Source organism: Jaculus jaculus, chromosome 19 (assembly GCF_020740685.1).
Source record: "Jaculus jaculus isolate mJacJac1 chromosome 19, mJacJac1.mat.Y.cur, whole genome shotgun sequence".
In the NCBI taxonomy this organism is placed as follows: Eukaryota; Metazoa; Chordata; class Mammalia; order Rodentia; family Dipodidae; genus Jaculus; species Jaculus jaculus.
The window spans coordinates 44,857,648-44,884,658 of record NC_059120.1 but is presented as its reverse complement, the minus strand read 5'-3'; the positions used below and the strand labels follow the sequence as shown (position 1 = coordinate 44,884,658).

General features: G+C 42.5%; 1 protein-coding gene across 1 annotated transcript in view; it reads right to left on the bottom strand.

Annotated features, from left to right (window-relative positions):
* The window catches only part of Henmt1 (HEN methyltransferase 1), a 38,159-nt gene extending 13,839 nt beyond the window's left edge, over positions 1-24,320 (bottom strand). Inside the window, exons 1-4 of the mRNA XM_045137863.1 lie at positions 24,175-24,320; positions 21,705-21,833; positions 18,194-18,306; positions 16,754-16,888 (exon numbers count right to left, since the gene is read on the bottom strand). Of these exons, the coding sequence (XP_044993798.1) occupies positions 16,754-16,888; positions 18,194-18,306; positions 21,705-21,833; positions 24,175-24,201 (404 nt within the window). The 5' untranslated portion in view covers positions 24,202-24,320. The remainder of the gene's footprint in view (positions 1-16,753; positions 16,889-18,193; positions 18,307-21,704; positions 21,834-24,174) is intronic.
* Between the last annotated feature and the right edge of the window lie 2,691 nt (positions 24,321-27,011).

Genomic DNA, 27,011 nt, shown 5'->3' with positions numbered 1-27,011 from the left:
GTAGGATCACAGTAGATAAAGTGGGGTATCTTGTCTCTGACCCCTTCCTATATCTCTCAGCTTTCTGACCAACTCGACAGAAGCAACTTTTTCCCTGCCGCACACTCCAACCGCCATGACATTCCCCCTCTCCACAGACCCGCAGCACGGGCTGAAACCTCTAAAACCAAATGAATCTTTCCTCCTTTAAATTTTCCCCTCAGCAAGAAAAAGTCTAACCAATCACGTGGTCACAGCATAGCATAATTAGAGGGAAAGTGATTGCTTTACCATACATTGAAAAGTAAGGGGAAATCTAAGATAGGACTTGGGGAGCACACTTCAGTGTAGTATTTGCCTGGTTGGTGTGAGGCACAAGGTTCAATCTCCAGCACATCAGAAGTTGAATAAATGAGCTGGGGAAATGGCTCAGCAGTTAAAGGTGTTTACTTGCAAAGCCTGCTGACCTGGATTCAATCCCTCAGTACCCCACAAAGCCAGGCCAAATACACGAAGTGGTGCATTGTCTGGAGTTCACTGGCAGTGACAAGAGGCTGGGGTGCACCTACACTTCCCACACTTGCTCTCCCTTTCCCTCTCTCTCTCCCTCTCTCTCTCTGCTTGCAAGTAATAATTATTTTTTTTCAAGGTATGGTCTTGCTCTAGCCCAGGCTGACCTGGAATTCACTCTGCAGTCTCAGGGTGGCCATGAACTCACATTGATCCTCCTACTTCTGCCTCCCAAGTGCTGGAATTAAAGGCATAGGCCATCATGCCTGGTTGCTCAGTTTGCTTTCTTTCTTTCTTTCTCTCTTTCTTTCTTTTTTTTTTTTTCCAAGGCAGGGTCTCACTCTAGCTCAAACTGACCTGAAATTCAGGATGTAGTCTTAGGGTGGCCTCAAACTCATGGTGACCCTACCTCTGCCTCACAAGTGCTGGGATTAAAGGCATGCACCACTACACATGGCTTCAGTTCATTTTTTTTAAATTAATTTTTTATTAACCAACTTCGATAATTATAGGCAATATCCCATAGTAATGCCCTCCATCCCCACACTTATGCCTTTTAAACTCCACTCTCCTTCATATCCCCTCCCCCTCTCAATCAGTCTCTCTTTTACTTTGATGTCATGATTTTTTCCCTCCTATTATGATGGTCTTGTGTAGGTAGTGTCAGACACTGTGAGGTCATGGATATCCAGGCCACTTTGTGTCTGGAGGAGCACATTGTAAGGAGTCCTACTCTTCCACAATGGGCCCTGAGCCTTGGAAGGTGTGATAAGAGATATTTCAGGGCTGAGCACTCCTCTGTCACTTCTTTCCCAGAACCATGATGCCTTCTGAGTCATCCCAATGTCACTGCCATCTGAAAAGAGAAGGTTCTCTACCAAAAGTGAGAGTAGTATTAATATATGGGTATGAACATTAAGAGAAGTGCTAACTGGGTAGTTTGGTGAGCACAGTATATACATTTAGCCAGACAGCAAAAGACATAACACTCCTAGGGTTCATGGCTTATCCCTGTTTTAGGTTTTCAGTACCAGAGATGTATTCCCTCCTATGGAGCAGACCTCCAGTCAAAGTAGAGGACAGTTGGTTTCCACCATGACAGACATATCACTATTGGACCCATTGGCTCATTTGGCCTGGCTGGACAAATATAAGGCTTGCAGTGTCCACTGTGGAGTATCTTCACTGGTGATTTCTCTCTCCCCCACTGAACTGCATGCAGAATGTCTTCTTGCAGCTTTCTGTCAGTTGGTAACATGGAGGTTTTCAGCTCAGTTCCAGCAGGATTTTTCAGTGGCCTTGTAGCCCAAGTATGTGGAGTCTTCAGTAATAGCATCTCACCATCTGTTCCTGGAGGGAAACCAAGGGCCTCGGCAATGGCCTGTAATATTTTGGGGACATCAGGGACCTCCCTGGCTAACAACTCACTGGAAGGTATCCCATGCCTGGCACTGGAATTTTTCTAGTAACAATCTATGGCTCCTGTGTGTTCCATTGTCCAAAAAAGTAGGTTTCCAAATGACTTATTTCTATCATCTTAGATTTTGACTAGCCCTCCCTCCACCTTTCCTTTACTCAATCTCTTCCCCTGACCTCACTTGGGCCTTTTCACCCACATTAATCTATTCTTCTACTTACATCTATACAATACCATCCTATTAAGTCCCCCCCTCCCTTCCTTCCTATTCCCTTTATATCTCCTTTTTAGTTTACTGGCCTCTGCTACTCAGTTTTCTTCCTACTCACACAGAGGTCCAATCATCTGTAGCTAGGATCCACATATGAGAGAGAGCATGCCATGCTTGGCTTTCTGAGCCTGGGTTACCTTACTTAGTATAATCCTTTCCAGATTCATCCATTTTCCTGCAAATTTCATAACTTCATTTTTCTTTACCGCTGAGTAGAAATCCATTGTGTAAATATGCCATATCTTCATTATTCACTCATCAGTTGAGGAACATCTAGGATAGTTCCATTTCCCAGCTATTGTGAATAGAGTGACAATAAACATGGTTGAGCAAGTATCTCAAAGGTAGTGAGATGAGTCCTTAGGATATATGCCTCAGAGTATTATAGCTGGGTCATATGGTATATCTATTTTTAGCTGTTTTAGGAACCTCCACACTCATTTCCACAAGGGATGGACCAGATTGCATTCCCATCAACAGTGTAGAAGGGTTCCTCTTTTTCCACATCCTTGCCAATGTTTACAGTCATTTGTTTTCATGATGGTTGTCAATCTGACAGGAATGAAGTGGAATCTCAATGTAGTTTTAATCTGCATTTCCCGATGACAAAGGATATAGAACATTTTTTAGATGTTTATATGCCTTTTGCATTTCTTCTAAGAACTCTATTCAGTTCCATAGCCCATTTTTGTAACTGGTTTGTTTGATTTCTTAGTTTTTTGAGTTCTTTATATATTCTAGATATTAATCCTCTATCAGATGTATAGCTGGCAAAGATCTTTTTTTCCCATTCTGTAGGTTGCCTCTTTGCTTTATTCACAGTGTCCTTTGCCATACAAAATCTTTGTAATTTCATGAGCTCCCATCATTTAATCTGTGGTTTTATTGCCTGAGCAACTGGGGTTATATTCAGAAAGTCTTTGCCAAGACCACTATGTTGAAGGGTTTCCCCTACTTTTTCCTCTAGCAGTTTCAGAGTTTCAGGTTTCTTATTAAGGTCTTTAATCCATTTGGACTTAATTCTTGTAAATGGAGAGAGAGAAGGATCTATTTTCATCCTTCTACAGATAAATATGCAATTTTCCCAGCACCATTTGCTGAAGATGCTGTCTTTTCTCCAATGAGTATTTTTGGCATTTTTGTTGACTATCAGGTGGCTATAGCTGCCTGGACTTACATCTAGGTCCTCTATTCTGTTCCACTGATCTATATGTCTGCTTTCGCGCCAGTAGCATGCTGTTTTTGTTACTATGGCTCTGTAGTATAGGTTGAAATGAGGTATGGTGATACCACCAGCCTTATTTTGTTACTCAATATTGTTTTAGATATTCAAGATTTTTTGTACTTCCAAGTGAACTTTTGGATTGTTTTATTTCCGTGAAGAATGCCATTGGAATTCTGCATTAAATGTGTAGATTGCTTTTGGTAAGATTGCCATTTTCACAATACTGATTCTTCTGATCCAGTAACAAGGGATGTCTTTCCATTTCCTGTGTCTTCTGCAATTTCTTGCTTGAGTGTTTTAAAATTTTCATTGTAGAGATCCTTCACTTCCTTAGTTAGGTTTATTCCAAGGTACTTTATTTTTTGATGCAATTGTGAACGGGAGTGATTCTATGATTTCATCCTCTGTGTGTTTGTTGTTAGCATATAGGAAGGCTACTGATTTCTGTGTGTTTATTTTGTATCATGCTACATGGCTATAGGTGTTTATCAGCTCTAACAGTTTGCTGGTAGTTCTTTGGGGTCCTTTATGTATAGAATCATGTCATCTGCAAATAATGATAACATGACCACTTCCTTTCCAATTTGTATCACTTTTATGTGTGTTTCTTGCATTATTGCTATGGCTAAGACTTCCAGTATTATATTTAAAAAATGTGGGGACAGTGGACACCCTTGTCTTCCTCCTGATTTCAGTGGAAAAGGTTCAAGTTTTTCCCCATTTAGAAATATGTTGGCTGTAGGTTTGTCATAGTCTTTTATTATGTTGAGAAATGTTCCTTCTATTCCCAGTCTCTGTAGGACTTTTATTATGAAGGGATGTTGGATTTTGTCAAATGCTTTTTCTGCATCTAATGAAATGATCATGTGATTTTTGTCCTTCAGCCCATTTATATAATGTATTACATTTATTGATTTACATATGTTGAACCATCTGTGAATCTCTGGAATAAAGCATACTAGGTCAGGGTGAATGATCTTTCTGATACATTCTTGTATTTTGTTTGCAAATATTTTGTTGAGAATTTTTGCATCTATGTTCATGAGGGAGATTGGTTTGTAAATTTTTGTTGTTGTTGTTCTATCTTTGCCTGGTTTTGGTATCAGGGTGATGCTACCTTCGTAGAAGGAGTTTGGTAGGATTCCTTCTTTTTCTATTTTATGGAAAAGTTTAAGAAGCACTGGTGTCAGTTCTTCCATGAAAGTTTGGGAAAATTCACCATCTGAGCCTAGACTTTTTTTAGTTGGGAGATTTTTGATAACTGCTTGGATCTTCATACTTGATATAGGTCTATTTAAGTGGCTAATCTCATCTTGATTTAATTTAGGTCATATAAATCAAAGAAATCATCCATTTCCTTCACATTTTAATACTTAGTGGAGTATACATTTTTATAGTATGTCCCTATGGTTTTTTGAGTTTCTCTGGTATCTGTTGTGATGTTGCCTTTTTTTATCTCTAATTTTACTAATTTGTGTCTCTTCTTTCTTTTGGTCAGATTTGCTAAGGGTTTATCAATCTTGTTTATCCTTTCAAAGAACCAACTCTTTGTTTCATTGATTCTTTGGATTTTTTTTTGTGTGTGTGTTTCTATTTCATTAATTTCTGCCCTAATCTTTATTATTTCTTCCCATCTACTGAATTTCAGTTTGCCTTGTTCTACTTTTTCCTAGGCTTTAAAGTGAAGCACTAGGTCATTTTCATGAGATCTTTCTAATTTCCTAATATAGGCACTTAAAGCTATAAATTTCCCTCTTAGGACTGCCTTCATTGTGTCCCAAAGGTTTTGATATGTTGTGTTTTCATTATCATTTGACTCTATGATTTTTTTATTTCTTTCTTGATTTCTTCATTGACCCATACATCATTTAGTAATGTATTGTTTAGTTTCCATGATTTTGTATATGCTTTATTGCTTTTGTTGCTATTGATTTGTAGTTTGATTCCATTGTGGTCAGGTAGAATGCAAGGAATAATTTCAATTTTCCTGTATTCATTAAGGTTTGCTTTGTGTACTAATATATGGTTTATTTTAGAGCATGTTCCATGTGCTGCTGAAAAGAATATGTATTCAACATTTGGATGAAATGTCCTATATATATCTGTTAGGTCCATTTCTTCTATGACCTCATTTAATCCAGATGCCTGTTTTTTGCCAGGATGACCTGTCAATTGATGAGACTGAGGTGTTGAAGTCACCCACTACCACTGTGTTTGGTGTTATCTGTGACCTTAGTTCTAATAGCATTTGTTTGATGAAGTTGGAAGCCCCCATGTTAGGTGCAGATATGTCTAGGACTGTAATGTCCTCCTGTTGTAGTGTGCCTTTAATCAATATAAAGTGACCTTCCTTATCTGTCCTAACTAATGTTGGACTTAAATCTACCTTATCAAAAACCCTGCTTATCTTCTAGGCCTATTTTCTTGAAATACCATTTGCCAAGCTTTCACCCTAACATACTGTCCATCCTTTGTAGAAAGATGAGCTTCTTGGAGGCAACAAATTGAAGAATCCTGCTGTTTAACCCAGTCTGCACACCTATGTCTTTTGGTTGGGGCATTGAAGCCCTTGATATTAACAGATATTATGGGACTGAAGAGATGGCTTAGTGGTTAAGTGCTTGCCTGTGAAGTCTAAGGACTCCGGTTCAAGGCTCAATGCCCAGGACCCACATAAGCCAGATGCAGAGGGAGCATGTATCTGGAGTTTGTTTGCAGTGGCTGGAGGCCCTGGCACACCCATTCTATCTGCCTCTTTCTCTCTTTGTCACTCTCAAATAAATAAATAAAAACAAAAAAAAATTTTAAAGAGATGTTGTTGAAAGGTGTGCATTTATTTTTGGTAGTTCTACTGGCTTTATCTTTGCTCTCTTGAATTAACTAGCATTTGAGTATGGTTTGTTTTTTCCAGTTTCCCTGTATGTGTGCTTGCCTTTCTCTTCAGCATGGAGGATTCTTTCCAGTATTTTCTATAGAGCTGGTTTTTGTCTTCAAATATTCCTTTAGCCTGCTTTTGTTGTGGAATGTCCTTATTTCTCCATCTACTTGAATGAATAGCTTTGCAGGATAAAGTAACCTTGGTTGACAGTTGTTATCTTTCAAAGAACTTGAACACATCACTTCAAGCCCTTCTGGCTTTTTTTTTTTCTTTTTTTTTCAAGGTAGAGTCTCACTGTGGTCCAGGCTGACCTGGAATTAACTCTGTCATTTCAGGGTGGCCTTGAACTCATGGCAATCCTCCTACCTCTGCCTCCCGAGTGCTGGGATTAAAGGCGTGCGCCACCACGCCCAGCCCTTCTGGCTTTTAAAGTTTGTGTTAAGTAATCTGCTCTGGACCTGATGGGGTTTTCTTTGTGTGTAACTTGGTTTTGCTCTCTAACTGCTTTCAGTATGTTTTCTTTGGTTTGTATGTTTGGTAGTTTAATTATAATATGGCGAGGAGAAGTTCTTTCCAGGTTTTGTCTGGTTGGTGTTCTAAAGGATTCTTGGATCTACAATGGCATCTCTTTCCCAATTTGGGGAAAAGTTTTCTTCTATGATTTTGTTGAAAATGGCTACTATGCCTTTGGAGTGAAATTCTTCTCCTTCTACTATACCCTGAATTCTTATGTTTGATCTTTTCATAGTGTCCCAAATATCTTGAAATTCCCATCCATACTTTCCTATTAGTTTTGTCTTTCTCTTTGTTGGCCTGTATTAGATCTGCCACCTGGTCTTCTAGCTTAGATATTCTGTCCTGTCCTTCATCCATTCTACTGGTGAGATTTTTCTATAGGGTTTTTTTATTTCATTGACTGTGTTCTTCATTGCTAGTAATTCTGACTGGTTTTTCTTTATTATTTCTATTTCCTTATTTATGTCTTGTATGGACCTCTTTATTTCATTAAATTGGTTCCTGTGTCATCTTTGATTCCTTTGATTTCCTATTTGACTTCTTTGAATACGTTTAGAATCATTGTTTTGAAATCTTTCTCGGGCATTTCCTCTAAATCATTCTCACTGGAGGTCATTTCTGATACATTCATATTTTTGGTGGATTTATATTGTCTTGATTTCTGGTGTTTCTTGTGTTATAATGTATATATTTTTGTATCTTGGATTAACTTAATGCTTGGATTTTCTAGTTAGCTGCAGTATTATTAGATGTATCAATCAAACCGATGTTATGTATCTTTAAAGTAGGACTTTACAGTGCTAGGTGTGGCTCTTAAGACTCTCAGAGTATCTATGAAAGTGGCCCTAGGTGTTGGGTTTGCCTGCTATGAGTATTCAAGTAGGTTGAGTGGAACAAAATACAGACAGATTCTAAAATTTAACTAAACAATGTACACATTCAATGAAAAACAGCACAGAGTATTTATGTAAGAGTTGGTATTATGACAACCATATCCTCTAACAAAGTCACTGTCTCTTAGGATGTGTGTTGCCCCACACCTTAATCCTGTCACCTAGGAGAATTTCTGGTCTGTTGTGGGTTCCAAGTCAGCTTGTGACCAAGTGAGACCCTTCCCTATTGAACAACAGAAGAGGAAACAAAGGCACTATAAACCAGGAAGCAGCAAATGACAAGCCCAAAATATAGCTTATTTAAGAATGGCAAATCTGACCGTCCATCAGATTTAACATATAATTTATCTTGATATGGAAGGTGCAATTAGCACTTCTGATTCAAGCCTATATACCAGGCTTATTTGCCATGTACTGACCTGGTATAATCCCAGTTACTTTTTGGGATGGTTTTGGTCTCAGTTATGCTGCACTCCCACTTGGGTCCCTCTTTGCAGCACTGTGGGTTCAAGTAGGCTGGCTGGGTCCCTGGGTCGCTGCTGTGGTCACCAGTGCTGGGTGCTGTGAGCTCCCTTCCCTAGGTCTCTGGTGCTTGTGCTGGTGGTGGGAGAGGGAAGACTGTGGCTGGTGGCTCTAGTTCTCCCACTGGTCCATGTGGCCATCTTCCTCACAAGCCGCTCCTCTGTTGGTCATTGCGGTCCTCCCTTCACGTTTCTTGAGTTTGCAGAGGCCGGTGTGAGTTGAGAAACTCCTCACCTGGCTTTTCCTGTGGCTCAGGACAAGTCTGATGGCTGTGGCCCCACGGAATTCATGCCACCACTGCCTGAGGTGCTTCTGCCTGCTTCTGCCAGCTCTGGATGCTCTGGATCTCTCCTCTACTGCTGTTGGTAATTTCTGTTACACCTCACTTTTTAGTAGAAGAGTGTATTTTGCTTTTTTTTTTTCTACCCTAGGCTGCTTTGGTGTGGTTCCTACACCGCCATCTTAACCAGAAGCTTCCAGTTCACCTTTTAAAACCCATGTATAGCTTGATTTTTTTTTTTTTTTGGAGGGGGGAGGAGGGAAAGGATCTTGTTATATAGTACAGGCTATTTTGTAGTTTAATACAGTCCATCTGGCCTTGAACTCACAATTTTCCTGCCTTGGCTTCCTTAGGGCTGGAGTTACAAGTATGTGCTACTGTGCTTGAAATTACCAGTTGTATTTTCATTTTTATTTAACATCTGGAGTTCATTTGTAGTAGTATGTCCATTTTCTCTCTCTTTCTTGCTTTCCTCTGCTTCTCTCTCTCCCCCCCTCAAATAAATAAATAAAATAAAATGCTTAAAAAAAAACTTTAGCCAACATTATACTAAATGGAGAAAAGCTAAGTTTTTCCACTAAAATTAGGAATAAATCAAGGGTGTCAACTGTTACTACTTTTTAAAAGCTTTTTAATGCTTTTATTTATTTATTTATTTATTTATTTATTTATTTATTTATTTATTTATTTGAGAGAAAGAGGCAGATAGAGATAGAACAGGTGTGTCAGGGTCTCTAGCCACTACAAACTCCTAACATATGTACCACCTTGTACATCTGGCTTACATAGGTAGTAGGCAATTGAACCTGGGTTCTTAGGCTTCACAGGAAAGTGCCTTGACCACCACCCTGTCTTTCTAGCCCCTCATTTTTATTTAATACAATACTGTAAGCCTTAGCTATAGCAATAAGGCAAGAAACACACATAAAAGGGATATAAATTGGAAAAGAAGAGATCAAACTATCATTATTTGCAGATGATATGATTCTATATATCTATATACCCAAGGACTCTATCAGCAAACTGTTAGAGCTGATAAACCCTTTTAGCAACGTAGCAGGATACAAAACTTAACACACAGAAATCAATAGCCTTCCCATATACTAACAACAAACATGCTGAGAATGAAATCAGGGAAATATTCCATTCACAACTGCCTCAAAAAAAAAAAAAAATAAATAAGTACCTTGGAGTAAACCTCTACAATGAGAACTGTAAAACACCAAGAGGGAAACCGCAAGCAACACTAGGAAATGGAAAGATATCCCATGCTCTTGTATTGGAAGAACCAATATTGTGAAAATGTCAATCTTTCCAAAAGCAACCTATACATTAAATGGAATCCCCATCAAAATTCCAATGGTGGGCTGGAGAGATGGCTTAGCTGTTAAAGTGCTTGCCTGTGAAGCTGAAGGACCCAAGTTCAATTCCCCAGAACCCAAATAAGCCAGATGCACATGGTGGTGCATTCATCTGGAGTTTGTCCAAAATAATTGGAGGCTGGGGAACACCCATTCTTCCCATTCTTTCTACCCACCCCCCCTTCTCATAAGTGAATAAATAAAAATACTGTTGGGCTGGAGAGATGGCTTAGCGGTTAAGTGCTTGCCTGTGCAGCCTAAGGACCCCAGTTCGAGGCTCGATTCCCCAGTACCCATGTTAGCCAGATGCACAAGAGAGCACACACGTCTGGAGTTTATTTGCAGTGGCTGGAGGCCCTGGAGTGACCCTTCTCTCTCTCTGCCTCTTTCTCTCTCTGTCACTCTCAAATAAATTAATTAATTAATTTAAAAAAATTCTAATGGCATTCTTCACAGAAACAGAAAAAAAAATCCTAAAATTAATTTGGAACCACAAAAGAACCTTTAACAGCCAAAACAATTCTAAGCAACAAAAATAAGGCAGGAGGGCTGGAGAGATGGCTTAGTGGTTCAGCGCTTGCCTGTGAAGCCTAAGGACCCCGGTTCAAGGCTCGGTTCCCCAGGTCCCATGTTAGCCAGATGCACAAGGGGGCACATGCGTCTGGAGTTCGTTTGCAGAGGCTGGAAGCCCTGGCGCGCCCATTCTCTCTCTCTCCCTGTCTGTCTTTCTCTCTCTATCTGTCGCTCTCAAATAAATAAATAAATAATTAAAAAAAAAATAAGGCAGGAACTGAAGGGATGGCTTAGCAGTTAAGCTGCAAAGCCAAAGGAACCAAGTTTAATTCCTCAGGAACCATGTAAGCCAGAAGCATAAGGTAGTGCATGTGTCTGGAGATCATTAGCAGTGGCTGAAGGCCCTGGAGTGCCTATTCTTTCTCTATCTGCCTCTTTCTCTCTCTCTCTCCCTCTTAAATAAATAAAATAAAATAAATAAGGCTGGTATCACCATACTTTATTTAAGCTATATTACAGAGCCATAGTAACACAATCAGCATGGTGCTGGCACAAAAACAGACACATAGATCAATGGAACAGAACAGAGGACCTAGATGTAAATTCAAGCAGCTACAACCATCTGATTCTCAACAAAAATGCCAAAAAACATTCATTGGAGAAGACAGCCTCTTTAACAAATGGTGCTGGAACAAATGGATATCTGCATGTAGAAGGATGAAAATAGCAAATGTGTGGTGGCACACACCTTTAATCCCAGCACTTGGGAGGCAGAGGCAGGAAGATCGTAGTGAGTTTGAGGACACCCTGAGACTTGAGACTACATATTGAATTCCAGGTCAGCCTGAGCTAGAGCAAGACCCTACCTCAAAAAACAACAACAACAACAAAATAAAAACAGGGCTGGAGAGATGGTTTAGCGGTTAAGCACTTGCCTGTGAAGCCTAAGGACCCCGATTTGAGGCTCGATTCCCCAGGACCCACGTTAGCCAGATGCACAAGGGGGTGCATGCATCTGGAGTTCGTTTGCAGTGGCTGGAGGCCCTGGCGTCCCTTTCTCTCCCTCCCTCTCTCTCTCTCTCTGCCTCTTTCTGTCTGTCACTATCAAATAAATACATAAAAATAAACAACAACAACAACAAAAAAAAAACAAACAAAAAAGCCAGGCATGGTGGTGCACATCTTTAATCCCAGCACTTGGGAGGCAGAGGTAGGAGGATCACCGTGAGTTCGAGGCCACCCTGAGACTACATAGTTAATTCCAGGTCAGCCTGGACTAGAGTGAAACCCTACCTCGAAAAACCAAAAAAAAAAAAAAAAAAAAGAAAAGAAAAGAAAGAAAAAGAAAAAGAAAGACGGGCATGGTGACACACACCTTTAATCCCAGCACTCAGGAGGCAGAGGTAAGAGGATCACTGTGAGTTCAAGGTCAGCCTGAGACTACATATTGAATTCCAGGTCAGCCTGGGCTAGAGGAAAACCCTACCTTGAAAAACCAAAAAAAAAAAAAAAAAAAAACCAAAAAACAATAAACAAAAGAAAGAAAAAGAAAAGAGGATGAAAATAAATCCTTGTCTCTTTCCATGTATAAGAATCAAGTCCAAATGGATCAAAGACTTTAATATCAGACCTAAAATTCTGAAACTGCTAGAGGAAAAAGTAGGGGAAACCCTTCAACATACCCCAGTTGTTCAGGAAGTAAAACTATTAATCAACCACTGGGACCTCATGAAATTACAAGGCTTTGAACAGCAAAGGACACTGTGACTAGGACAAAGAAGCAACCTACAAAATGGGAGAAAGAAAATCTATGCCAGCTATACGTCTGACAGAGGAGTAATATCCAGTACATACAAGAGCTCAAACTAAGTGATAAATCAAACCTCCCAATCAAAACAATAGGCTATGGAACTAGGAAGTTCTTAAAATAAGAAATACAGATGGCCTATAAACATCTAAAAACATGTTCTACATCCTTAACCATCAGGAAAATGCAAATTAAAATGACTTTGAGATTCCCTCTCACTCCTGTCACAATGGCTATCATCCAGAAAACAAACGACAACAAATGCTCGTCAGGAAGTGGAAAAAGAGGAATCCTTCTCCATTGTTGGTGGGAATTGAAACTGGTATAGCCATGGTGGAAATTAATGTGGAGGTTCCTTAGACAGCTAAAAATAGATTAACCATATGACCCAGCTACACCACTCCTAGGCATATATCCTAATGTCTCAATACCCTAGAAATTCTTGCTCATCCATATTTACTGCCACTCTAATCCACAGTAGCTAGGAAATGGAACCAGCCTAGATGTCCCTCAACTGATGAGTGGATAATAAAGATGTGGTACATTTATACAATGGAGCTCTATTCAGCAGAAAAAAGAAGAAGAAGAAGAAGAAAGAGAGAGAGAGAGAAAGAAATTATGAAATTTGCTGGGAAATGGATGGATCTGGGAAGGATTTTTTTTTTTTTTTTAGTTAGGGTCTCACTCTAGCCCAGGTTGACCTGGAATTCACTATGTAGTCTCGAACTTACGGCAATCTCCTACCTCTGCCTCCCAAATGCTGAGATCAAAAGCATGTGCCACCACGCCTGGCTCTTGGAAAGGATTATTTTAAACGAGCTAACACAAGCCCAGAAACTCAAATGCCACATGTCCACATGGTCTCTGTCATATGTGGATCCTAAGTAAATAAATATCCTAAATGAGTGCTTATATTTGTATGTGAGTTGGAGCAAAAGTCAGTAGGAGAGGCCAGCAAGCTATAAAGGGGCTATAAGGGGAGAGGGGAAGATTTAATGGAAGGATATTATATATATGTAATTAGATTAACAGATTACTGGGGATATAATGGCCTATGTGTACCTTCTTTACTCTTTTGATCTTCATGAGTTTCTAATGAACATGCTATATTCATTAGATGCCTAAGATGCTCCAGGCAGTAAAAATATGAATTTCAGTAAGAGTATTAATACATATTTAATGTAAGCGTCTTGCTCGGGAGGAATAGTGCACATTACTAGAACTTAGAACTCAACCTGAACACACAACCAGACAAACTGACCCCAAAGAAAGCTCCTCGGTATAAGAAGATAATTAACAAGCACCCATCTTGGTTTCTCAACACCAGTCTCCAAATAAAGTCAACAGCTCCTTGGAGAAACAACCAATTCTAAGGCTGGCAGAAGAAAAGCCCAGGGCGCTGCAGTAGTCACCCTCGCCTGGCTGGGAAACTGCCCAAGAACAACTGATGGAGGACAAGTTTTCTACCTGACTTACAATCTCAAGGGGAAGCTTCATGATGGCGGGGGAAAGATGGCAGAACAGAGGCTGGACGACAGCAGCAGGAGAGTAAGCCAAATCTTAGCAAGGGGGAGCTGGCTATAACACCCCTCAGCTTGCCCTCCCAACTATACACCTCCTCCAGCAAGGCTCCACCTCCCAAACTGCTATCAGCCTGGGCCAGAGTAAGACCCTACCTTGAAAAAAAAAAAGGAAGAAGAGGACAACAGGGCTGGAGAGGTGGCTCATTGGTTAAAGGCACTTGCTTTCAATGGCCTGGGTTTGACTCCCCAGTACCCGCATAAAGCCCGATACACAAAATGGTACATGCTTCTGGAATTCATTTGCAGTGGCAAGAGACTGATATATTTGTAAAAATATCACAATAAAGCAGATGTTATGACTCATGCCTATAATCCCAGTTCAAGGACAACATGGTCTATACAGGATGTTCCAGGCCAGCCAGGGTTACAGAGTAGAACCCTACCCCCTCAGAAAATGAAATAATATAAAAAAACAGAAGAGTTGTCTGATAGCCCTCATCTTAGAAATACAAAGGGCTGGGGATGCAGCTCAGGTGAAGGAATGCAGGCCCCACACGAGGCTCTGGGCTTGAACCCCACCACTATAAACCAGCAGAGCGGCACACACCTGGAATGCCAGCACTTTAGAGGTGAAGGTAGGATAGGAAGTTCAAGATTGTCTTTAGCTACATAGTGACTAAAGGGCAACCTAGCCTACATGAGAACCTGTTTTAAAAGTAATAAAAATAGGGCTGGAGAGATGGCTTAGTGGTTAAGCGCTTACCTGTGAAGCCTAAGGACCCCGGTTCAAGGCTTGATTCCCCAGGACCCACGTTAGCCAGATGCACAAGGGGGCGCACGCGTCTGGAGTTCGTTTGCAGAGGCTGGAAGCCCTGATGCGCCCATTCTCTCTTCTCTCTCTCTCTCTTCTCCTTCTCTCTCTCTCTGCCTCCTCTCTGTCACTCTCAAATAAATAAATAAAAATAAACAAACAAAATAATTTTAAAAATAATATTAAAAATTAAAACACAGGGGCTGGAGAGATGGCTTAGCAGTCAAGGCACTTGCTTGCGAAGCCTACAGACCCAGGTTCAATTTCCCAGTACCCAAGTTAGCCAGATGCCATTGGTGGCACATGTGTCTGGAGTTTGTTTGCAGTGATTAAAGACCCTGGTGCGTGCATCCATTCTTTCCCTCTCCCTCTCTTTCAAACAAATAAATAAAATTTAAAAAAATAATAATACATAACTGGATGTGGTGGTGCACACCTTTAATTCCAGCACTAGGGAGACTGAGGTGGGTCCTGGGGAATTGAACCAAGGTCCTTTGACTTTGCAGCAAATGCCTTAACCACTAAGCCATCTCTTTAGTCCTCCCTCTCTCTCTCTCTCTCTCTCTCTCTCTCTCTCTTATATTATCTATCTTCTTCTTCCTTCTTTTCTTTGGCACTGGCCTGTAACTCCCAGTACTAGCATGTGGTTAACATCCACAATGAGCTGTTGATCAGAGAGACCTACTAACTAGGTTTCCCAAAAGAAGACAGACTTCTGGGCTGGAGAGATGGCTTAGCGGTTAAGCGCTTGCTTGTGAAGCCTAAGGACCCTGGTTCGAGGCTCGGTTCCCCAGGTCCCACGTTAGCCAGATGCACAAGGGGGCGCACGCGCCTGGAGTTCGTTTGCAGAGGCTGGAAGCCCTGGTGCACCCATTCTCTCTCTCTCCTTCTAATCTGTCTTTCTCTCTGTGTCTGTCGCTCTCAAATAAATAAATAAAAAATTTTTAAAAAAAAGACAGACTTCTGTCAGAGTGATTACCCACCAAAGGTTAGTAGTAAGACCCTGCTGCTGTTGGTAAAGAGCACGAGTGACCTGGCTGGAATCTGGAAGAGAGTCAATCCCCAGACAGTTAGCAAATCTACCGCCATAAGGTGCTACATGAGCAACTGGGGGGAAATGACCAACATCTGTCCAACCAACTTGTGGTCTAAGCTACTCAGCAGCAAACAATCTGATGTGATGCTCACACAAGTACAATAGTAGCACACAGCCATGGTGAGTAACCAACTGCTCTTGATTTGGCTAACTGATCTGCTCAGTGGAATGGAACCCATGGCTGGAGCTGGGAAACAAGTCATAACCATATCCAAAAAATGAGTCCACTCTCCATTATCAAGCTCCCACCAATCGTGGACTACAAGAGGGCCTACACCTATTAAATTCTCTCTAAAATAATAATGGTTATCCCATTTATCTGGTGCTGACTTCATTCTCCATTAGAGATTCTGCTTCTCTTTGTCAGATGGACATAGATCCTGAGGAGACAATCAGTCTATCACACCTCACCAGGGCCCCAGCTGAAACCATAGAGTAACTGGGGAAATGAGCAAGAGTGCTACTTTCTTGGTGAACCTGGTACCAGCACAAGGATGAAGGGAAATAGACACAGAGAACAGTCAACTCCTACAAAACCCGAGATCTAGAGACAGAGAGGCTCCCAAGACCTCATCACTCAAGTAGACCTGAAACAAACCCAATATGGTTCAGGGAATTTTGCAGAAGTGGGGGCGGAAAAATGTGAGAGCCACATGTTGGTACATTATGCACAGAGACATTGCCTCTTCCCTGTAACTTATGGCTACTCCCACAATGCACGACCCACATTTCTTCAAGAAGGAGGGTCCCTGTGGAGGGGAGAGGACAGGGAGGAGGCTAACAATGGTACCAACACGACTGTATACACACTGTGTACATAACTAATTTAAAAATAATTTAAAAAATACTTCAGGGGCTGGAGAGATGGCTTAGTGGTTAAGCACTTGCCTGTGAAGCCTAAGGACCCTGGTTTGATGCTTGACTTCCCAGGACCCACATTAGCCAGATGCACAGGGGGCGCATGCGTCTGGAGTTCGTTTAGAGTGGTGCACCCATTCTCTCTCTCTCTATCTGCCTCCTTCTCTCTCTGTCGTTCTCAAATAAATAAAATAAACAAAAAGATTAAAAAAAGAAAAAATAGTTCAGGTAATAAGATGACTCAGACTAATTCATATTTTTTAGACTAACAATTAAAACAATTTAAAACTTACAATTCAATACATGTTATCAAGTCAAATCCAAGCAAACGAGAGTCTCTCTCCACAACAGAGCCATGATACAAGGTGACAGTCAAATCTAGATCTCGGGGTTTTACAAACTCTCCCAAATAAGGAGACAAATAATGCCTGCAAAAAAAAAATTACATAAGTCAGAAACATTGCAAACACAATCTATTTAGAAATTCTTGGGCTGGGGATATGGCTCAAGGACAGAGCGCTTACCTAGCATGTGTAAGAGCCTGGGTTTTATCCCTCCACCATAAAAATCAAAGGGAAGAAATTCCCACTGCTAGAACTCAGACCCTCTGCTAATCACTTTCTACCTACACTGATGTAAATGTGACTTGACCTGCTTTCCTCATTTTTTAAAAAATATGTTTTATTTATTTGAGAGAAAGAGGCAAAGAGAGAGAAAAAAAATGGGCGTGCCAGAGCCTCCAGCCACTGCAAATGAATTCCAGCTGCATGCGCCCCCTTGTGCATCTGGTTTACGTGGGTCCTGAAGATTCAAACTAGGATCCTTTGGCTTTACAGGAAAATGCCTTAACCACTAAGCCATTTCTCCAGCCCTCTTTTCTTTTGTACTAAACCCTAGACCACAGGGCAACTTAATCTCACAGTGGAAGGTAGGCCAATGAGAACAAGATTTTAAATATTTGATACTGAGGCTTTTTTTTTTTTTTTTTTTTTTTGGTTTTTCGAGGTAGGGTCTCACTCTGGTCCAGGCTGACCTGGAATTAACTCTGTCGTCTCAGGGTGTTTTTTTTTTTTTTTTTAGGTAGGGTTTTGCTCCAGTCCAGTCTGACCTGGAATTCACTATGGAGTCTCAGGCTGGCCTCAAACTCAAGGTGATCCTCCTACCTCTGCCTCCTGAGTATTGGGATTAAACAAGTGAGCCCCCATGCCCAGCTTAGATACTGTTCTCATTTTAATATTTCGGTCCTTTTAGATCTGTGTTTTTTTTAGCTCTTTATTCTCTAGAAGAAAAAAAACTCTAAAACTAATTTCTAGGTTTCTCAGAATCTAAAACTTTATCATATAAGTCAGAGAAGTAGAAAGGAAAACAGGGTATGAAAAGACCAAGCACATGCATGTGAGAAGACCTTCCCTCAGAGCTGATCCAGTTATGAAATGTACCCTGCTCCCTAGAGACAGGCAGGAAGCCAGGCATGGTGGCACATGCTTATAACCCAAGGGAAAGCTGAGGTTGGGAGTAAGTCTGGGTTATAACACATGGTTTTGTCTCAAAAAAGAAAGAAAGAAAAGACAAAAAAAAAAAAAATAGAGCTAGGCATTAACCCATTCATGAGGGTAGAGACCCCGTAACCAGAAGACCTTCTACTAGACCCCACTTCCCAGTCGGGATCAATCTCCCAGTACATGCACCTTTAGGGGACAAACCACATCCCAACCATAGCACTGAAGTATTACCCATTCGACTGTAATTTTTCCTCATTGATATCTACCCCAACAAGCAGTTGAATGCATGGGTAGACTTTCAGCAGCCTTAGGAGTTTGGTATCACCACATCCCATGTCTGCAACCTACAGATGAGATACAATGTCATTTCCAAGACATTCACAGCTGGAGAAATAGGAATTAAAAAAAACTAGAGAAATGGGGAATTGTGTATCAGTAGTAAAACCACAGTAAAGTAATTAGATGAACGATCTTTTGGAAAATTAGTATATTAATATGAGGCAAATCAGTGTTTGATTTTAAAAAGAAAATAGAGGGCTGGATAGATTTCTTAGTTATTAAGTTACTTGCCTGCAAAGCATAAGGACCCAGGTTTGATTCCCTAGTACCCGTGTAAAGCCAAAAGCACAAAGAGGTGCATGCATCTGAAGTTCATTTGCAGTAGCTAGAAGTATGATGATCTCTCTCTATCTGCCTCTTTCTCTCTCTATTTCAAATAAATAAATGAATGAAATTAAAATAGAGCCATTCCTATTCAGAATAACTGCTTATTGTCTATATTGACTCAAAAAAATAACAGGGCATGGCAATCTATGCCTATAATATGAGTACCAGAGAGGCCAGCTTGGACTAAGTGAGACTCTGCCAAAAAAGGCGGGAAAAGTGAAAAATCAGGCACAGTTTTCTCATTCAGAATCACAGCTTGGAGTCTTTGGGGAGTTCTGGGGTTCTTTGTTGTTGTTTGGTTTTTTTGTTTGTTTGTTTTCTAGATAGGATCTCACTATGGAGCTCTGGTTGGCCTGGAACTCATTATGTAGACCAGGCTAGCCTCAAATGTACAGGGATCTTCAACCTCTGTCTTTCCAGTGCTGGGATTACAGGTGCGTGTCAACATACCCAGCACAAGTTGGAGTCTTAACATCATCTTTCAGCAAACAAATCTCCCTAAAACCTCACATTTATTCCTTTCTTAATTCTGTTTTTTTTTTATAACTTTAAGATTTTATTTTTATTGATTTATTTATTTGAGACAAAGACAGAGAGAGAGTGAGGATGGGCACAACAGGGCTTCTAGCCACTGCAAACAAACTCCACGATGCATATGCCACCATGTGCACTTGGCTTACGTGCGACCTGGATAATCAAACCTTAGGCTTTGCAGGCATGCACCTTAACTGCTAAGCCATCCACCCAGCTCTTTTTTCTTTTTCTTTATTTTTATTTTTTTGGATAAACAACATAAAATTCTACATGAACTCTGAGCTGTCAAAAAGGCCGCTTCAAGCCAGGTGTGGTGGCTCACACTTTAATCCCAGCACTCAGGAGGCAGAGGTAGGAGGATCACCGTGAGTTAGAGGCCACCCTAGACTACATAGTGAAACCCTACCTCGAAAAAAAGAAAAGGCCACTTCAGAAGTGGGACGGAACAGATGCAGCCTAGCTGGCTACATGGACATAAATGCCCACATCCCATGCGCATGTGCAGAAGACTCCAGAGTGTAATGAAGGTAAGAGAAGCTTACGCAAGGAGTCTTGAGTCTTCAGCACTGAAAAGAAAACCTTACCAACTTCTCACCTATAGTGGCAATGTCAAGTTCATTAGCATAGCAACCAGGTAAGACTTTCCTCCAATGTTAAGCAGGCCAATCATCTGATTTGCTACCTCTATAATCATTTTGGTTTTCTCTTTTAGTTCATTTTCTTTTTCAAGGTAGGGTCTCAACTCTAGCCCAGGCTAATCTGGAACTCACTATGTAGTCCCATGGTGGCTTCGAACTCATGGTGATCCTCTTCCTCCCTGGTGCTGGGATTAAAGACATGTGCCACCATGCGCTGCCTGTTTTGGTTTTGAGTTAAGATTCCTATGTTACCCAGCTGACCCCAAGCCTTGTGCCTCAGACTCCCAAGTACCTTGGGACTGGGAGTACAGGTGTGTGCCATCTGGGCCCACTTACTAAGACAAGAAGCACAATACCTGTGGCTACAGAACCACATTGCTTCTCATTCTGACTAAACTGTCCAGAAATGTGGAATCTGTACCATTAAAAACAAATACAAACTTCAGATTTTTTTCACATTTAGACTTGGCAATGGGGGGCAGTGGAGATGGCTTAACAGTTAAGGCACTTGCCTGCAAAACATAAGGACCCAGGTTCAACTCCCCAGGACCCAAGTAAGCCAGATGCACTAGGAATTTGTATCTGGAATTTGTTTGCAGCAGCCGGAGGCCCTGGCGCACCGATTCTTTCCCTTTCTTTCTTTCTTTTCTTTCTTTCTTTTTATCCCTCCCTCCCTCCCTTCCTCTCGTTCTCTCTCTCTCAAATAAATAAAGAAAATATTTTAAACTTTGCAATGATGAACCCTGTGCTCCCAGTAAGGGGCTAAAGGAACCCACCTACACTTTGTGTTCCAGGAAACAGCTCACCTCCAAGAACCACCCCCGCCCGCCCGCTCTTCATATCTTAGGTAAGACTTCTAGTTTACATTCCCCACCTCACATGCTACTGGGACGACTGGCCCCCAAAATTCCCTTTTACAACACACACTTTCCTCAAGCTTTCTCTTCCTTCATGCCTCCGAACTTTGTTTCCTCAAGCTGAGGAAACCGTCTCTCCTGCCCAGCCAGGCCAAGTCATACATGCCTGTAGTCCCCAGTCAACTGGGCAGGGAGGGAGAGGAAGGCTGGAGTGGAGAACAGGAAGGTCCCTTGAGCCCAAGTACTTGAGACCAGCCTGGGCAATAGCGCCAGACCCTGTCGTAAAATAAGGGGGAGCTGGAAAGATGGCTTAATGGTTTAAGGCACTTCCCTGCAAAGTCTAAGGACCCAGGTTCAATTCCCCAGCACCCACGTAAGTCAGATACACAAGGTAGAATACGCATCTGCAGTTCATTTACAGTGGCTAGAGGCCTCTATCTGCCTCTGTCTTTCTCTCTCTTCTGAAGCCAGCCTGGAATATAGGAGCTCTTGTCTTAAAAACAAAACAAAACAAAAAAATTCACCCAAACTTTTTAAAAAATGAAAATTAAAGTATCTCCATAACTCAGCTGGCCTTGGGGTAAAAGAACACTGCCTGGCCTTTTTTAGGACTATGTTAATGACCTCCTCACTTTGTGACCTGGTTGACTGCTCCATGTAAAATAAAAGTCCTCTGTTTAAGACTGAAACACCGTGGGATGCTGTGACTAAGACCTGCTCCATGCTGTAGTCATTCCTTGAAGAGTCTCCTACTGGGCAAACTGGGAGTCTCAACTTTGAGAAGCTGAGGCAGAAGGCTACCCTGAGCCTAGACTCGGAGACCTGCCTAGGCAACATAACAGGAGTCCTATGACTTAGAAATACATTTTCTTCAATGCATAAACTTTAGAGTCTCCCCTGGGTTGGGGATGTAGTCAGTCTTGGCTAGCATGCCAGGGCCCTGAGTTTGGTTCCCAGCACTTCAGGAAAAAAAGAAAAGGAAGTCTACCCTTCTTAGTGTATTTGATAAAGACAATCTTACACTTAACTTCTTAGAAAAAGAATTACCTTCTTGGGTTCATGGCGATCCACTAAATCTTTAACGAACTGATACCGTTGTTTGTATAATGGAGGTTTAAACTTTATTACTTTCTCTGGACAAACTTCTTTAAAATTATCATCAAGCACACTGTTGTACTGCAAGGTTTTAAACAGAAAAAAAAAGAGTTCTTAAGGAATTTAAGGCAAAAAACAAAAAACATACAATGAAAGGGGAGGAGCTTTCTTTGTCCCTCTCACACCCCCTCATTTTTGGATAACAGTTGCTTTCAAACACCCCTATCCATAAATCATTAGACAATTCTGGATTTCTTCCACAGCTCACCTCCTCCTTCATTATGTGAGAACCAGGCTTTCGATTTCCTATAGCATAGTTTTGGTGGAAGGATACATAACCAATGAGTGTACTTAACAACATCCATCACAAACCTCCCAACCACAGTAGGCCTTACAAGGAGTGAACTGCCAAAGCCTGTGGTCTAGACCGACAGAAAATAGGAAACTGTTTTGGCTAACAAGACTCTGTCTCCCAATCTCACTCTCTTACTCATCTGGCTATACTGGGTACTGGGGCCGCCAGGCTCCGTAAGCAAGCACCTTTAACCACTGGGCCATCGCTCCAGCCCTCCATTCTTCATTCCCTACCTTCTTTTAACCCCAGTCCAAGTCCCAGACGTTGGAGTGCATAGCCCAGTTTTGGCAAAAATTCTGCTCTATCAGCTTAATGAGCCAATCTCCCACTCTTGATATCTCATCACCCTTACTATTTCAATGGCTGTCTTATCCTACTTTTCCACCCACTGGCCCTACCCTCCCACGTCCACTCCTTGCATGAATATCCTCAGTGGACCCTTGCTTTACTTATCCAGAGTTAAACCCCTCTTGTGATAATTCTACTGTAGCAATCCCAAATAAAATCAGAACAATCTTTTCTTTAACAGACTCACTCTTAAAAAAAAACACAGGATTTATAAGGTTTATGTGTAACAGCTGCTCCTGCTGTTCCTATATTCCAACACTATAGGGGAGCAAACCAAAAGACACTTGAGGCCAGGTGTGGTGGCGCACGCCTTTAATCCCAGCACTCGGGAGGCAGAGGTAGGAGGATCGCTGTGAGTTCGAGGCCTCCCTGAGACTCCATAGTGAATTCCAGGTCAGCCTGGGCTACAGTGAGACCCTACCTCGAAAAACCAAAAACAAAACAAAACAAAAGACACTTGATACCTAAAGTAGCCATGTCTGATAAAAAATAAAGTACTGGGCTGGAGAAGATGGCTTAGCTAACTGCTTGCCCGCAAAGCCAAAGAACCCTGGTTCTATTCCCCAGTACCCATGTAAGCCAGATGCACAAGAGGTGCATGTGTCTGGAATTCGTCTGCAGTGGCTGGAGGCCCTGGTGCGCCCATTCTCTCCCTCTCTTTCTGTCATTAAATAAATAAATATATATTTTTTTTAATTACTAAAGGCTAGAGAGATAGCTTATCAGTTAAGGTGCTTGCCTGCAAAGCCTAAAGACCCGAGTTCAATTCCCCCCATACTCATGAAAAGCTAAATGCACAAAGTGGCACGTGAACTTGGGAGTTTGTTTGCCGTGGCTGGAGACCCTGGCAAGCCCATATTCTCTGTCTCCTCTCTCTTTTCTTGCAAATAAATAAGTAAAAAATATATATTTTTTTTGGTGGGGAGTTGTTTTCGAGGTAGAGTCTCACTCTAGTTCAGGCTGACCCGGAATTAGTCTCAGGCTGGCCTTGAACTCATGGTGATCCTCCTGCCTCTGCCTCCAGAGTGCTGGGATTAAAGGCATGTGCCACCACGCCCGGCTTCAAAAATGTTTTTTAAAAGTAAGTAAAGTACTAGTGGGACTGGGTTGTAGCTCAGTGGTAGAGCACTTGCCTTGCGTAGGTGAGGCGCTGGGTTCGGTCCCCTGCAATAAGTGAAACATCCTACAGATGCAACGTTCTTTCCCTCGCTTCTTTTGACTGTGCTGAGGATTGAACCCAAGGCCTTATACATGCTGGGCAAGTAATGTATCACAAAACTATGGCCACTGCCCCGATGCTTACTTTTTTTTTTCTTGTTTTTCCCCAGTATCTATTTTTAAGCTTGAAATTAATGAAGTTAAAGTTCCGTTTCTTCCTCAGTTGCTCTAGCCATATTGCAAGTGCCCAACTGCACATGTACCCATTACACAGCAGGCATCCACAGCCTTGGTGCCCACACCAATGGCATCTTCCTGGAAGCCTTATAGAAAGGAAAATTCTTGCCTCTCCCCAATCTTTTCCCAACAGGCTGTAGTTTTAACATCTCCAGGTGATCCATTCCCAAGTTTACATTCAAGCGTGTTTTTTTTTTTAAATAGAAATTCCACTTATATATTCTACCTTAAATTCACCAAATTCTAAGGTTCAACTCCCCAGGAAATGCTAGGGGCCTAGACAGGATTGGAATCATACAGGTGGGTAGGAAGAGTGGCATTTACCAGGACGTTGTTTTCTTCCACTTCCATTTTGTAACCCAAGCTTCGTTAATGCTTATTTTTACTTCTGCTATTATTAGTATTATTAGTATTTTTTAATGGCGATATGTCCTTCAAGGCGTCTGTCTTCGGGGAATGATCAGCAGCAAGTCAGCTGTAAATACCAAAATAATCCGTTTTTACGACGTGACACCTGCGAGAGGCAGCCGCTCGGACGGACGGCAAGGCCGGCGGGGGCTTCCCCCCACCCTGCTCCCCTCTCGGGCCGGGCCGGGCCGGTGGCTTCGTCCACCCGCAGGCCTCATCCAGTCTCGCCCGCCGCCCAGCCCGCCGGGCGGCCCCGCCTGCGAGCGCTGCCGGCGTCTTCCAGCAGCTTCCAGGGCGCCTCCCAAGAAGGGCCGGCGTGGCTTTAGGAAAGACCCCCATCCACTGGCTGTTCTCTGCTGGTTCTGATCGACTCGCCTGCACGGCGGGCAGCATGGCCCTTCCCGACGACGACGACGGCCACGACGACGACCACGACGACAGCGCCGCCCGCGCCAGCCTCCGCCGGGCCGGCCCCCTCTCACCTCCCGGGGCGCAGTGCGTCCGCGGGCCACGGCCGCCCGCCAGGCCCCGCCCCCGCCCCCAGCCAGGCCCCGCCCCCAGCCAGGCCCCGCCCCCGCCCCGCCCCCGGCCGCCGCGCCTGCGTCCTGCGCCCTGCGCGCTCCGTGACCCCGCGGCGCGCCGCCATGCCGCCCGTGCGCCCGCCTCGTCCGCCGGCCCCGCCGCGTCGGTTTTGGGTCACTCAACGGCCGCTGTGGCGCATGACCGCCGGCCATTTTCCACGTCTTCTTCCGAACCTTGCGGACCACGACCTCCCTCCCCGCGCCCCGACACGGGCCCGCCTGGCTCGCGAGCCCGGCCGGACCTGACAACCGCCCCGGGGCCGCTGTGCAGGCCTGGCCGGCGCGAGCCCAGGGCTTCGGAGCTTCCTCTCTGACCCGGAACAACTCACTGCACTTCTTGAAGGGTTGACCACAGTCGATCCCAGCACTATCTAGACTACATCCAGCTAATAATTCCTGTTTTAAGTGTCAGAAGCTGCAGGGCCTCAAGGTAGGAGGGTTGCTGAGAGTTCCTTTGCACTACCAAGAGACTCAGGCCCAGTAAGGCATGCCCCTACTGTCTCTCTCTCTCCCTCTCCTTACAAATATATTTATATTAATATATTATATTATTATTATATATTTATATATAATATATGTTATATAATATATATTTATATTAATATATTATTAATATATTATATTATGTATTATATATTAATATAATATACTATATATTTATAAATAATTTTTTTTGAATAGAGAAGCAGCCGAGCGTGGTGGCACATGCCTTTATTCCCAGCACTAGGGAAGCAGGGGTAGGAGGATCACTGTGAGTTCGAGGCCACCCTGAGACTACATAGTGAATTCCAGGTCAGCCTGGGCTAGAGTGAGACCCTACCATGGGGGGGGGGGGAGATACAGAGAGAGATGCAGCCTCACTGACAGAAGTAAATCAAAGGAGATGTGCCTTTGAAGGAGCTGTCTTGTCCCTAGTCCCCTTCTCCTCTCTCTTTACTTCCTAGCTTCCATGAGGTGAGCGACCTCCTCTATCACACGGTCCCACAGCCTTGCTTCAAGTCCAAAGCGATGGACAGAAACCTCTGAACTCATAACCCAAAACCTTCCTTCTTTGGAGACATATTATCTGGGGTGCTTTTGCTACAATGATAGAAAGCTGCATAACGTATTGGATCTGTTAAGTTGCCTCCCATCCAAATGTGTCTATTTCATCTTCCTTGGCTCTGTTCACTTCTGCCCTTCCTCAATCTGAAATCAACAAGATCTGGGCCTCTTCCAGCCGTCAGCTGCATCTGTTGCTTCCCACAGCCGACATCTTTAATGACACCTTTGACACTGCAACTCAGCAGACTTCCTCCGCCAGCTTGTGAGCATGCTGAGTTACAGGCCATGTCATATATTGTCATGAGTTTGAAGTCAAGCAGATTAAGTACTGGCTCTACCATTCCTCCCTAACCTTTAAAGATTTTTTTTTTATCCTCTCTGAGTGCTGGCTTTTGTTTCAGTCGAAAAATCCAAATTAAATGAGATTACCTACCTGGTAATTAGGTATACAGAGCAATGAATAGATCTTTTTTTTTTTTGAGTGAAGAAAGAAAAGGGGGGTGTGGTTAGTCACTCGCAAAGCCTATGGCCTGGGTTTGATTCCCTGATAGTCATGTAAATACAGAAGCAAGAAGTAGTATTTGCATCTGGTGTTCTTTTACAGTGAGCAGAAAGAGGCCATGGCACACCAACAACACACATACACACACACACACACAAAAATACGTAAATATTTTAAAAGAAAAGGTTCTTTCTTGGTCATTACAAATATGTGAAGGAATCTAGCATTCAATAAGAAATCAAAAGTAATCTTGAGCTTAGTACTCTGTTTTTCTATAGTCCCAGCTATCACACTGAGGGAAAGCATCATTTGAGGCCAGGAGTTCAAGGGTAGCATGGATCATTCTACCTCAAATTCCAGGTCTGCCTGGGCTAGAGTGAAATCCTACCTTAAAAAAAAAAAAAAAAAGAAAAGAAAAAGGCTGGAGAGATGGCTTAGCAGTTAAGGCACTTGCCTGAAAAGTTACGGCGTTTTGCCTGCAAAGCCAAAGGACCCAGGTTTGGTTCCCTAGGACCACTTTAGCCAGATGTGCACAAGGGGGCGCACGCGTCTGGAGCTCATTTGCAGTGGTTGGAGGTCCTGGCGCGCCCATTTCTCTCTCTCTTAAATAAATAAATTAATAAAAC